The sequence below is a fragment of the Rhea americana genome, unplaced genomic scaffold, assembly GCF_003343005.1.
Source record: "Rhea americana isolate MKP2758 unplaced genomic scaffold, rheAme1 scaffold_37, whole genome shotgun sequence".
In the NCBI taxonomy this organism is placed as follows: Eukaryota; Metazoa; Chordata; class Aves; order Rheiformes; family Rheidae; genus Rhea; species Rhea americana.
This window is the reverse complement of record NW_028186501.1, coordinates 2,690,898-2,703,767: the sequence shown is the minus strand read 5'-3', so window position 1 is coordinate 2,703,767 and position 12,870 is coordinate 2,690,898. Positions and strand designations below refer to the sequence as shown.

The window sequence follows — 12,870 nt, the reverse complement described above, 5'->3', positions numbered from 1 at the left end:
AAATCCCCTCTCCCTCCCACTCACTCCCAATTTTAGGGCCAATATGCATGTTAAATTGGGCTTTTCCCATGTACGTGTTGCAACAAGATAATTTCAAAGCTAGGATAATTTTAAAACTATTAGCTGAGTGAATTTATATCCATGTTGCAGATGCATTTGAAATACTTCAATACTTCAAAATGTTCATTACACTTCCATTAATTTCAACAATTGTGGTATTTTCTGTTCTTACAAGCATATGAAAGAATCAAAATAAAGCAGTATTTTCTTATTTTGTGTTCTGGACTTGTGAGATTCTGGGCGTTAGTTAAAGCAAGGAGAGTCGGTTTGTACTTGATGAGCTCAGWCACCTTGGTCTTATGTAAAATAAACAAAACTAAACTCATAGTCTGGGTTTTAACAGCTATGTGTGTATACATGCAAAGATTTACACTATTAATTTAAAGAAAACATTTCATTTAAATAGCACTGGGCCTCTATGAAGTAAAAGGAAGCTCTGTTCTCCCTGAAGAGATGAAGAATGACTGGTCCTCCCTCATCTTTGATCTTCATTAGTTTTGAAGTAATACTTTCAAGGGTGGACGCAATTTTAAGGAAAAATGTTATATGTTTCCTAGAGCTAATATTCCTATTTCTATTACTGCAGAAAACTAAATAACTTGCACTTTTACAAAGTTCTAATTCATACTATTTTATAAATATTGTCAAAATAAAGCATTTTAATAGTACTTAATATCTACAGCATTATGTCTCCCTAATTTCTGCCATCTACCCACAACCTTGGGAGGTTGTGAAAACCTTTCACGGGGAACTGAGCATCGGCTCTGCTGAAGCAGTGCCTTCTTGGCAAGACTCCTTTAGCCTCTCCTGCTCCCACCAAGGTGTTCTCCCTTTTAAAAACCGTATCAGACTCTCTTCTTAAAACAAAACCGATTCTCAACTGTTTTCTTGCTCCCAGCCTACTGACAATCAGAAATAAAGCTGCTCTCTCTCCATGTAATGGTGTCCCCAGACAAAAACACTGGAGTGCAAGATGTGATCATCTGAAATTTAGATCGTTACTTGGGAATTCTCTTACAATTGCTGCTAGTTAAAAATTTTTATCTAATAATTAAAATCTGAACTTGAGTACCCTCTTCGTTGCTGAATAAGTTATTTATATAGCACTAAAATTAGAACAATAATGTTATAATCGTGTTTCTTGCCTTTTAAATAGAACAACCTACTGCAGACGTAAACCAAGTACATCACAGATCCTCCCTCCAAAGCAGCTGTTTATCTACTCAAATCTGGTGAAGTTCCATACAGCGGCTAAGGGAAATAGAACTAAGCAGCAGCAATATAAATTTGGGGGAAAACAAAAAACAGACCACACAAACACAGAAGAGCTAAGGTACAATATATGCTACAAAAGTCTATTGGAGGGAAAAGCTACAAAAAAGCTTTCTCATTTTGATGTCCTGCAACGGCACGTCACYATTCCACACWYTTCTTGAACAGCAGAGGTTTCACTAAGAAACRTTCACTGCTGCAGAATGTAGAAGCRCCGAGGAAATTAKGAAGCCACCGCGCTTGCCGATTCTGCCAAGGCCACGTTCCTCCGTTAGCATGTGGGACGTGGTTTTCCAGCACTGTTCTAAAGGTTTCAGGCAGCAAAGCTTGTGCCAATTCTTTTGGGGCCTGTTCAACACTAGCACTCACTAAGCAAACGAATTGAAGGTTCTCATTTTGTTTACAATATTACAAATTCACGTAGTCRTTACAGACTATGGTAACAAGCTGTTCATAGAGAATAAGCAAATGGTGAAATAAAGCTAAATTATCTTTGGCATACTATATGATGCCTAACTAGCAGATTTGCATCTGCAAACCAGAAATCATATCTATCTATATTAGATCTGTSTTTAAATGGAATATATACGTACTCTATTGAATTATGGCACGAAGTGTTTCTTACCAGTGTGCTATGACCACACAAGGAAGAAAAGCTATATCGTGCAGTATGTAAACAAAACCAAGAACAAGTGAAAAGTTGTGTCTGAGGAAAAATAGACTGAATAGCTAACACCATATCCTAAAACAGCTTAAGAGCTCATGAACTGTTTTGAAAGCATAGAAGGGCAAAAACATGCACAAGAGTGAGCTGTGAGCAAGTTTTCTGCCAGGCTTCACTGTGTTACCTTTCTTCTGCAAAGCCAAGAAGAAAGACAGCAATCAAAAGACCTGCATCCTACATGTGATATTTATTCAGGCAATTACCTTTGATAACAAACCCCTTTAGCAAACTACTCGGTAATTAAATTGCATTTCAGTTGTGCCCTTGCCTGAAAGCTTAGAGAGCTTTGCACTCCATGTTTTATCTTGTTCATAACCTAGTTCCTTTAGTTTTGGCAGTTTGGCAACTGACCTCACTACGACAGTAAAAGAGCATGCTGCTCAGTAAAACAGCATCTCCGAAGAAGGTATCTTATAAATTTTTCCTTTGTAGCCAAACTACAGTTGTATAACTAAATGGCAGTGCAGCATAGGAAAGAGGGGAAGGGAATTTGCTTCAACCCTGAGCTTCTAGATAGAGGTACTGCAGATGAAACGTGCCACAGTGCTGGAGAGGTGGGAATGCTCTGCACCGCTCYGTCATCATGCTCTTCCCTTTTTAGTTCATGCAAGGTCTGTATTACGTGGATGCTTAAAGGAGCCCTGCTCATTGCTTCTCGCCAGAGGAAAGCCTGCAGTGATGAGGGTTTCCAAATAATCCAAAAAACAAAAAGTCGTACTGCAGAGAGAAACTGCCTGACATTTCCATGAACACAGTTCTCCTGCACACCTGTAAAGTGACTGGGAAGTGTAGTGTTTTATTAGTTTAATTTTCCTAATCCAAAAGAAGGTGGTTTAAAAACCACATTGTCTGAGGACTGTTCTGATTAAAACCACATGATAAAGCTGAATTTAACATGCAATCCAGTCCCCTGATCTGCTGATGTCATTTCTTAACAACTTAATATCAAAATGCAAAACAGATGTGGAAGCTTCCATAAGCTGTTGGTTTGGCTTACCTATTAGGCCTTTTTCGGTACTTGAAGTAACAGTTTTGTAAGTTGTATCGGAGCCTGGTTTAGAGTCCAAAACCTCTGTCTGCTCCGCTGTAGAGTTCTCCAGCCCCCTCCGCTTAATCGTCCCATAGTTTGTCTCGTACGTGTCTGAGAGGGAGCTSGAGGAGGCCCAGCTCTGCCGAGACTGATCGACTTCCAGGTTGGCTTTCGACTGCCTGTTATTTTTGGAAAAGGGTTCAGAATATAAATAAGCCTCCTCAGAGTAACAATTTGTGGGATCAACTTCAGCTATAGGTCCATCCAGCTGGGTGTGACGGTAAGAATTGAGGAGATCCCAGCTCTTCTGGTTTGGGATATTCTGGAAGTTATCGTGAGAACTACTTGAGCACGAAGTCCAGCTTCCCCGGCCGCTGTCTGCCGCCTCGACCATGATGTGTTCGTGGGAGATCTCCTCACTGCTCATGGACGAGGTGAAAGCCATCCCTCTGATTAGGGCAGGCCTACTGAGGGACCAGCTACGTTCAAAAACGAAAGAAATCAGAGAAAAGCTCACTAGGTTTTAAAATAGCAGCGATGTACTCAGAGATAATCATTTGGCTTTAAAGGCAACCAAACTCTGAGTTTCAAAGATGTACACGACAAGGTCAAACATACAGGAGCACTGAAAACAAAGACCATCATCATTCCTGACTGCCGTAGGGCCGTCATCCCAAAGGGATTAAGTCCGCAGCTAGCACTTAGGGGCCTGACTGCGGAGTCAGAAAAATCCGGTCCTTAGAGGCTTTCCTCTACCAACCACAGCAAGACCGGGCCTGAGAGAAAGCTTACGGCAGAGGAGTAATTACAGTTCGGTTCCAGACTACTAAGCTTTTTCTTTTCATTTAKAAAACAAACAAAATAAGTACTTGTAATTAGGATAAAAACATTTTTGGTTGTAGCAACAAAAACTTGTGCAGGCAAAGAGAAGAGGTAGTTATATTTCAATGATATTTGGAATTACTRGGCATAGGTAACATTTGTGGGAAGATCTTGAGCAGCAGAAATTCTRAAATCTCAAGAACAAAAATGYTTTTTTTTCTTAAAAAAATAGCTTCTAAAAGCTCTAATCACTATTAACATATAATCAAAGAATAAAGACAGGTTTAAATGGATTTAGAAAACAAAAACATGATTGCCAGACATTATTGTGAAGTGTCTTTCTGKTTGCACTAAAAATGCACAGCAAGCGTAACATTAAAACTCAACACTACCCCTCTGTAGTTTACTGACACATAATGGGATCTAGGAACATTTCTTAAGATACGTGCAAACAACTTCACTGTTCCTTTGCTTTTCTATTTTATGAATTCCAGCACAGAAACTCTTTTGTTCCCACCAAAATTCACTAAGGCATAATAAAACAGCCACAAACTTTGAACAATCTGCTTCTAATTTACAAAAAAATACTGAGTTCAGAACACAGCAAGGGCCTCAGTCAATTCACTGTACTTCATTACTAAGCCTGGCTTTTTATAGCCAGTGTTGAAGGTGCCACAATAACGCAGTACAAAGGAGCATTTAGTTCATTATGCTGCATCTTTGCTGACTAAAATCTCAGTGTCTGCATTCTGCCTTTTCTAAAAGAGAACTATTTTAGTTTAAGTACGCCTTTAAATTCCCATTTTAGTATACAGAAATAAGATGAATAACTAATTACTTAAAAGCTGTATTATCTTAGCAAAGCATATGCTACTAATCCTTCTTACAGTAAATACCAGAGAATACTGGTGCATTAAAGTCAAATAAATAGAAACAAGGTACAGCTCTTTATGGTGTTTGACTATAAGAAAATACTATTCTACAGATGGTCTGTAGAGATTAGAAATGTAAGGAGAATCTCTCATTGACTAAAACCTACTACATCTGAAGACGGAATAGGCTATSCCAGAAAGATTCCTACAACCTGGATTCTGTGGGTCCAGGCTGACGATCTAGTGAAACAGAACCAAGAATGGCATCGCAGGACAAGTTCTGATGGTGCTAAGGTGATCACAGCACTTGCTCTACAGAAACTCTCTGCAAGAGTGTGGCAGCTAGCTCTCAGTCTGCCGTAGTGAGGATTAAAAAAAATCCTAAAAAGCAAGCCCAAAATAATCACACTGAAGYATTCTGGTGACTGGTACTGCTGACTCAGATAATCGCTAGCGTCCTGTTCTTACTGTGCAGTCTCTCTCAGCACTGCACAGCAAGGAATTTGGTAAATATTATACCAGCTTTTAACACATTTGCAGTTCCCTGCAAGAGATRTCCATCTGAACCCTACTGACATGAGCAAGCTGCTTTCAGTCTAAAAGATACCACGAGTTTCTTGGGAAAGTATGCTCTTCCCATGTATTTTAGAGCAGCCAGTTCCCCAGCATCTATCAATAGCTTAATAATCACAGTGAAGTTTGTAGCTGTCCCCTAGACTGAACAACCTTCCTTACATCAAGTCCAACCAAAACAAACCACTTCTTACCCCGGGCAAGGCTGGGTGTAATCGGCTAGCGGCTGCGGATGCTCCTTCCTTTCTGCCCCCATCGAGTCCACGACGATGAGAGACTGGGGCAAACTCCTCTCATCCTGCAGCGCTGCGGACATGGAGTCCACCGAGCAGTTACTCACTATGCTGGAGCGGGAGGAAATCTCGCTGTGACTGGAATCCGAGAAGTTATCAGACTTAGTGGAAGGTATGAGGGCATAGCCTGAGGGAAAAAGAGAAGATTTAAGGTAATGAGCAATTTTAGTTTACTAGGTATGACAATGAAGTACTAACGCACATATTTCAAAGATATTTAAAATAAAAGTAAATAAATAAAAGCAACAAAAACAACCTCCTACCATTCTTAAATGGATCAGCCCACTCAAGTTTTTATGGCACTAAAGCTTTTATCATCAGTCAGTATCTAGCACTGTAATTTATTAAGGTAATCAAGTAACACCAATAACCTAGATGGACCTCCACAGCTATCCAAACCATAATGCTGAGCCAACACTAACAGTATCTGCAGTGGGGGGATAAGTCAGGTCCAACCTTGCAATCGCCAAGTCCCATAATATAAGCGCGACGCATTTCCCACACTTTCCTCTGCCCTACTGGTGTGTGACTGAGTCAAAAGATTTTGGCAGTGGAGGAGGAGATGCTGACTAAGGTAAGAAGTGAGCTGTTAGTGCTCGGGTACAGGCCATATGGTCCAGTTCAGCTTTACTGTTTGTTCCAAAATTAACAAATCGGGAAGGAAAAAGCGAGAGGAACTTTGGCAGGAGCTGGACCACACGACGGCATTAATTCCACAGAAGGAAAGCAGCTAAAGACCTCACCAAAATACRTAAGCACTTTTTCTGCTTGGCTTACCCTTGCCCTCAAATAACTTTTCAAACACAAGTTGCATATAAAAGCCCCATACATCCAACACATAAGCAACTACTATATCAGAGATTTCCATAGGCTCTAGCTAGGTGTAGCCTAACCTGGATTTTTGCTGGCATAGCTACTTCAATTCAGGATGCAAAAGTACTTGTCCCTAGATGGGTCTTTACTACGGACAATACTATATCAATAACKTGCTTCGGCCCTTTACTTTGCTCATTTTTGAGAAGCAGAGAAAGAACTGAAATGAATCAAACTTGGCCAAGTGCATCTTTGCTGCTATGAAGGCACCAACRCTTGGGAGCCCTTGCAGGTTTAGTTACTGATCTCCCTCCAGTGGGGAAGGGCTTATAATTCAGGAAGGCTGCAAGACTTTCCTCCACTGAAGTGTCTCACTGGCCTCCTACATCCTAAATTTAGACTGCTCAGACTTCAAGCTGCCTGTATTTATCTCTTTGGATACATCCACACACTACCTTACGGGAAGATCCAAGCTCATTCTGTCATGCTGTGGGACAACAAAACGCTGTCAGTGCAAGTACGTGTGCACGGTGTTGAACCTTGCAAAACGTTTCATACTGTGCAAACACGCTCACCCAGCTCCTGGCTCAGACTGGTCTGCACCCTGTCCCTGGGGAACCCCAGCAGCACGAGGCCCCGTCCATCAGCAGGGCTGCGTGCACACGTACCCGTCAGGCTTTCCCCGAAAGAATCTGGAATAACGGCACACTCGGGCTTGATGCTGACTGGCAAACGCTCCTATAATCCAAACTAGTTTAACCACCCCARACGTGATCATACATTATTGCATTTCTCATCATACTCATTTTCAAGTCAGTTTTAAGTTTTTTAGTTCTAGATATAGCTTTGGCCAGTTAAGAGGAAAATTTGTAATTACATTACACAAGAGATTTTAATTCATCTTTCCACGCTGTGAGGCTACAGAAAGCAAATGGCAGCCTAGCAGGGAACGATTAAATTCGAGTGATCCCATCTGACCCGAGAGGCATTAAACTGCCTTTTCAAGTTGTTCCTTTCTTGTCATGGCAATAAATGTTGTCTGATGGCATGTTACACGGTGATTAACCCAAGCTCTCTTTGCACAAAATAAGGCCTGAAAAATGGYTTTGAGCACAAAAGTCATCCACTTTACTATGGAAGAGCTCCTGCCACATGCCCCTACCATACCGGCTTGCAGGAGCCTTCTTGACCAGAACATGATATTAAAGAAACCAGCAACCAGTGCACAAGTGGTGAAGGAGCAGCCCATTTGATGACTATGACTTTTTTGCTGTTCCCCTGAAGGAAAGACCTTGCAACATGCACTACCTCRAGACTCGCTGACCCTCACTCATGCCTGATGTCAGTGGACCTCTACAAAACTCTCACAGGACACTGGGAGGTTCTTTCACAAGGTGATACCAGGCCATGATCACTACCTGGCACTATTCCCTAAGCACAGAGTTGGCTGCTGATGTTTCCTTTTACTTCAAGAAACGATATGATTGAACTAGCCCAAAGAGGTACATTACATAAGATCATGACATACTTTTAAGTGCATTATATCATCTCTTGGTTTTTCAGTCCTATTTATTTTGTCCTAATTTATTTAAATGAAAGAATATCATTAGACAACTAACAGGTCTCTGTTAAACTTGCCCTTAACATTTTGCCTAAAAGAACTATCTGACATACTAGTTGTGGGTTGTTCCTATTATGCAGACTGAGGGCAATAAACTTCAAATGATTTTTTTTCTTTAAATTTGGTTTATTTCTTCCCTTAAAGTTCCCATTGGGTTTGTCTGTATCAAATGCACTGCATCTCAGGAAAAATATATCCCTGCCTTCAGTGGGAGATAACAGACTGATATATCTTACATTATGTGCATAAACATACACAATTAGAACCTTTATTGGAAAACATTAGATCAATAGCYACTTCATTTATAGTAGAACGAGTCTGGAATTAAAGCCTTGTCATCTTTCCTTACAGGAGACCATATTAATACATAATTGATGCACAGCCCTCAAATAAGCATTTTTTCCTAAAATCCTGCCAATCACTCAACTTCTCACTTCATTTATACCTTCATGTGCCTCATGTGCCTTTGAGTTGGACTGTGATATATCTACTTCAAGATTACATGAAAATGTGACATGACTAGGCTTTGTAAAAACAGTCTTAGTGAAACATAGAAATCAGTACAAAAAGTGATGCTATTAAACCCACCAAAAAGAAAGAAAAAAAAACACGCACAACACACACAAAGATCATATACCATGGCATCTGCAGCCAGGTATTCCTACCACTGAGCATATAGCTCATAACTTGAGAGACTTTACTGTTTTTAAGCTATATTATGGCTATAAGATTTGACAACAGTGAGCGTTAAAAATTGTAAGTTTTATCAAACTAAAGAACTGAGAACCCTTAATTAAAAACCTTAATACCTCATACTACTTATTTTGTCTTACAGACTCCAAAGCAGCAAAATAATTGCAACTGCAGTAAGAAATGTGAATCTTATAAGATACTCTTCATCAACCTCAAAGCCTTTGAGACCAAAAGACTGATTGATTTTTRTTAAAGAGATTAGCACTATCTGAAAACTGGGCTTATTAAATCACAGCAAAGGTATATAAACAGACTAAATGTTAATCTTAGCTTGGCTGAAGGGCAAAATAGATGTGGCCAATAAAGAGGAAAATGCATACAAACATACAAAACATACAAACAAAACCCACCAATGCTGTCAGTGGGCATTTGATTTTACATCACACTGCAAATTCTTTGGACRATCAAAAATAGCACCATCGAGGCAAACAAAAGAATGCTTGAAGTTACTGCGGTACCATCCTAAAACTGCTTCAGTAGCATTCGCAAAGTGCTAAGTTGCAGAACTTTCACTATACCTGTTCCTTGATTTTCCTTACTGCATTGTAAGGGCAATTTATTATGTCCAACTGACACAAATTTATCTTCTATTTTTGAAAATATGAATGGAAGGGAGGTACATTAAATAGCTTAAAACATGTTTTAATGAATCTGTATGCAAATGCATAATGCTAATGTAACTTAGATTATACTGGTATATCCAACATAAAATGGATATCAGTCTTCCCTCCAAAAATACATCAGATAGTCTTCCTCCTYCTTCTAGGCCTCCTCTGTAGACAGTAAAATGTCAGTAGACTGCTGTTGCCATAGATACTTGCTGTACTCAGAGTATCACTGTCTATGTCCTTTTGGTTTTCACTCCTCTCTGAAGCTTGAATGTGCTCTGCTTCCCTTTTTGCTGTAAAAGCTGTTCTTTCCCTGGAGAAACTTCTTTCCCTAAGTCTTCCAAACAGGGTTCCCTTCTTTCTCTTGTGCTCATGCTCAAGTTCTGCCTTTTCACTCAAATCCTTGCTTTCTGCCTGTTCACTTATGTCAGAACTGTCTCTTGTTTTGATAATCATCTCCTGAATTTTCTTTTGCAAATAAGCCCCACCTATTCCGTAGCTGCGCTGTCCACTGTTCTTGTTGCTGGCCTCACTGGCAAGTGATGAGGAAGACCCAGACAGGTTCATCTGACTGCAGTTATCAGACCTCTGGATGTTACCAACTGCAAGAAAGTATACACACACAGATCTTGATAAATAACAAGACAAATAACAGTAAAAATAATGTGTTCATTTTTAAACTTCTTTCTTCATATTTGCTTATAGATTCAATAAAATGTGTTCATGCCTAAAATTAGATATTTCAGCTGCCTGTGAAGCACCTAATTTTAGTTCAATGAGTTGTTAGCACTATTATCTTAATGCAATTCGATCAGTGCTAAAATATACTAAAAGCAAGTTGAATTAATGAAATAATCCTCGAAGAAACAAAGTATTATTTTCTTAGAACCAGATGAAAGTCAACAAAAATAGCACACTTAAAAAAAGTGATTTCAAAAATCTCAGTGGAACTCGTTTTGACAATCTAAGTAATYGGATTTGTTATACATATACCGTGTCTAAGTAAAATAAGTGACATTCTCCTAAAGGAAACAGCATCTTGTGACAGCAGAAGTGGATTCACACGAAACCTGACAAGCCTGATCTCCCACTAAAAAAGGTGAGAAGATGCATTAAGTCGCCATGCCATGCCATGCCAATCCAGTGGCTTTGGGTCATCAGTGAGTCGGAAAGCAGCACTGGAGGGAGAAATGCCTTACGCTGTTCAACACCGACCACACTGGCTGACTACACAGTGGTGGTAAGAGATTGCAAATGAACTCCCATCCAAGCTTGGCTAATGATGAAATGATGCTGGTCTTTCAAGATGAAGGTATCAAAAACAAAGGGATTCAGGGCATCATGATAGACAGGGAYGTATGCAAAGCCCTGTACACAAGAACAAAAAATATGAATAGCGTCTCCAGGATTTGGAAGGATGCATTACTTCTGTACCTATCAAAACTGTTCCATAGAATTATTTTCTCTTAAGCTTCAATATCAGCAGATTTTCATATAGATATAAAAAACCCAGTTTGATTAAAATTATTCTTGGTAAGTGAGGGAAAAGGGTTATTCAAAGCATCGTGCTAGGTCCATTGTAATAATAAAATATATTAAAGCATTAAAAACAAAAGCGTAACTTAAAACTATAACAGGATTAGGAACAGAAGTAGCAGATTTCCAGAATGATGAATTTAATGACAGACTTCTGATTTGCTTTGCCTTGTAYATGCTAAACACTTGCGAAACCAAGTGAGTGAAGGAGAGCACTGACGTTCAATGGGAAAGAGATAATGGTGGCAAGATTCACAAACAGACTTGCATCTGCAGCTAACGCTTAAGTGTACTAAAAAGAYTATCTAATCAGCTGATATTTCAGCAACCTTGAGGAAAAAAAAAGTAAGTTGTCTTAACAGCTGCAATTTCTGAGCAACACTGTCTTCAGGATATCTGCAGATCTGCGATTCCCCCGTACCTAAGTGGCCACCTGAATCTGAATTGATATGCTGATAGGTATCAAAGCACTTAAAAATTGCTTAAATGCTTCTGGCAGAATTCCCGATAGSTTTTAAGAACAAAATTATTCTACCTTTTACAGAACAGGTAACTTTTAAGGGTGAAAAACAAATGCACTGGAAAACAATTTTCATCAGCAATTCACAGAAAGTTGTGATGCTTCTTTACATGAAGGTTCTCAAGTGTYATTTCTCAGAGTACATTTAATCACCAAAAAATACTCCTGCCACAGTCCACCCTGTTTTTGGCACAGCACAGAGGGATGGTCCCTCAGACAGATGTTTACACAGGGGTTTGTAATCACACATACCTTTGCGGGGAGAGCCCTGAGGAGAAGCAGGAGGGCTGGAGTGCAAAGAAGATGCCATAGACATAGTGTCATCTGTTTGTTTCTTACTACTTATTTCCTCAGACAAGCTTAATGACTTCTGTGGGGAGCCTGTACCTGTGAAAACAGCAAAATCATTTACCATGTATTCTTCTTGCAAGCTAGTGGCCGCTGTTACTGCTACTGTTGGTTGTTCGGTGATATCTGAAATGTGTTGAAACATACAGGTCACAACTGGAACCATTACAACAGAAACACTAGTCAGGGCTTTGACAAAGGGCTAAACAGTGCACGAAACCTGGAGGAAATCCTCGCCCACAACACTTTYGAGGCAGCGTTAAAAACTAGTTGCATCACAGCAAATAAAAGTTTAAGAGAAGARTATCTTCTGAATCAGGAATCGTCAGATCAATACTTAAAGGCACAATATAGCACTCAGCAAACCAGTATACCTCCGTACTTAGCAGAGCTGTTAATTTGGTATTTCTTGTTCACTGTTGGAACATGTTGCAGACGCATGATAAAGAATTTGTTTGAGTTCCTGATAGGTTGATTAGATTAATACTGAACACACAGCAAAGGACAAATACCTCTCAGCAGTAGYATCACAAATAAAACTTCTGGAACAGATCAAGTGGTAGGGGCTTTTGAGAAGAGACTTGAACTAAATTGTTTAAGACTTTGTYGACTGCAAACATTATGATAATATATATGCTGCAATATAGTGTTTCCTGAAACTATTGTAGATGCTATTTCAATCTATCATACAATCATTTCATATCATTTATTAACTGCAACTAATCTTTTAATGTTTAAAACTATTATAGCTTTCAAATGATACAGYAATTATGCAAACAGGTCAAAAAGATTTTAATACTAAATACTGCTTTGCAACTGGTAAATTTAGAAACAAAAAAAACGGTGCTCACTGGGAGCAACTAACAACAGTGATACATAYGCTGCTCCATTTGACAATGATGTTKTTATAATGCTGTTACAAAGCTTAAAGCACTAAATATGATTTGTTTCAAGGATTTCACAATACATTACACGTCATTTTGTCAGGAAGACATATAAGCAATATTATTCTGCTCAGTTTGTGC

General features: G+C 39.4%; 1 protein-coding gene across 1 annotated transcript in view; it reads right to left on the bottom strand.

Moving 5' to 3' along the window:
* RAPGEF6 (Rap guanine nucleotide exchange factor 6) overlaps positions 1-12,870 on the bottom strand; it is a 101,863-nt gene that overhangs the window by 5,233 nt on the left and 83,760 nt on the right. Inside the window, exons 24-27 of the mRNA XM_085312769.1 lie at positions 11,750-11,884; positions 9,930-10,043; positions 5,548-5,773; positions 3,054-3,565 (exon numbers count right to left, since the gene is read on the bottom strand). Of these exons, the coding sequence (XP_085168895.1) occupies positions 3,054-3,565; positions 5,548-5,773; positions 9,930-10,043; positions 11,750-11,884 (987 nt within the window). The remainder of the gene's footprint in view (positions 1-3,053; positions 3,566-5,547; positions 5,774-9,929; positions 10,044-11,749; positions 11,885-12,870) is intronic.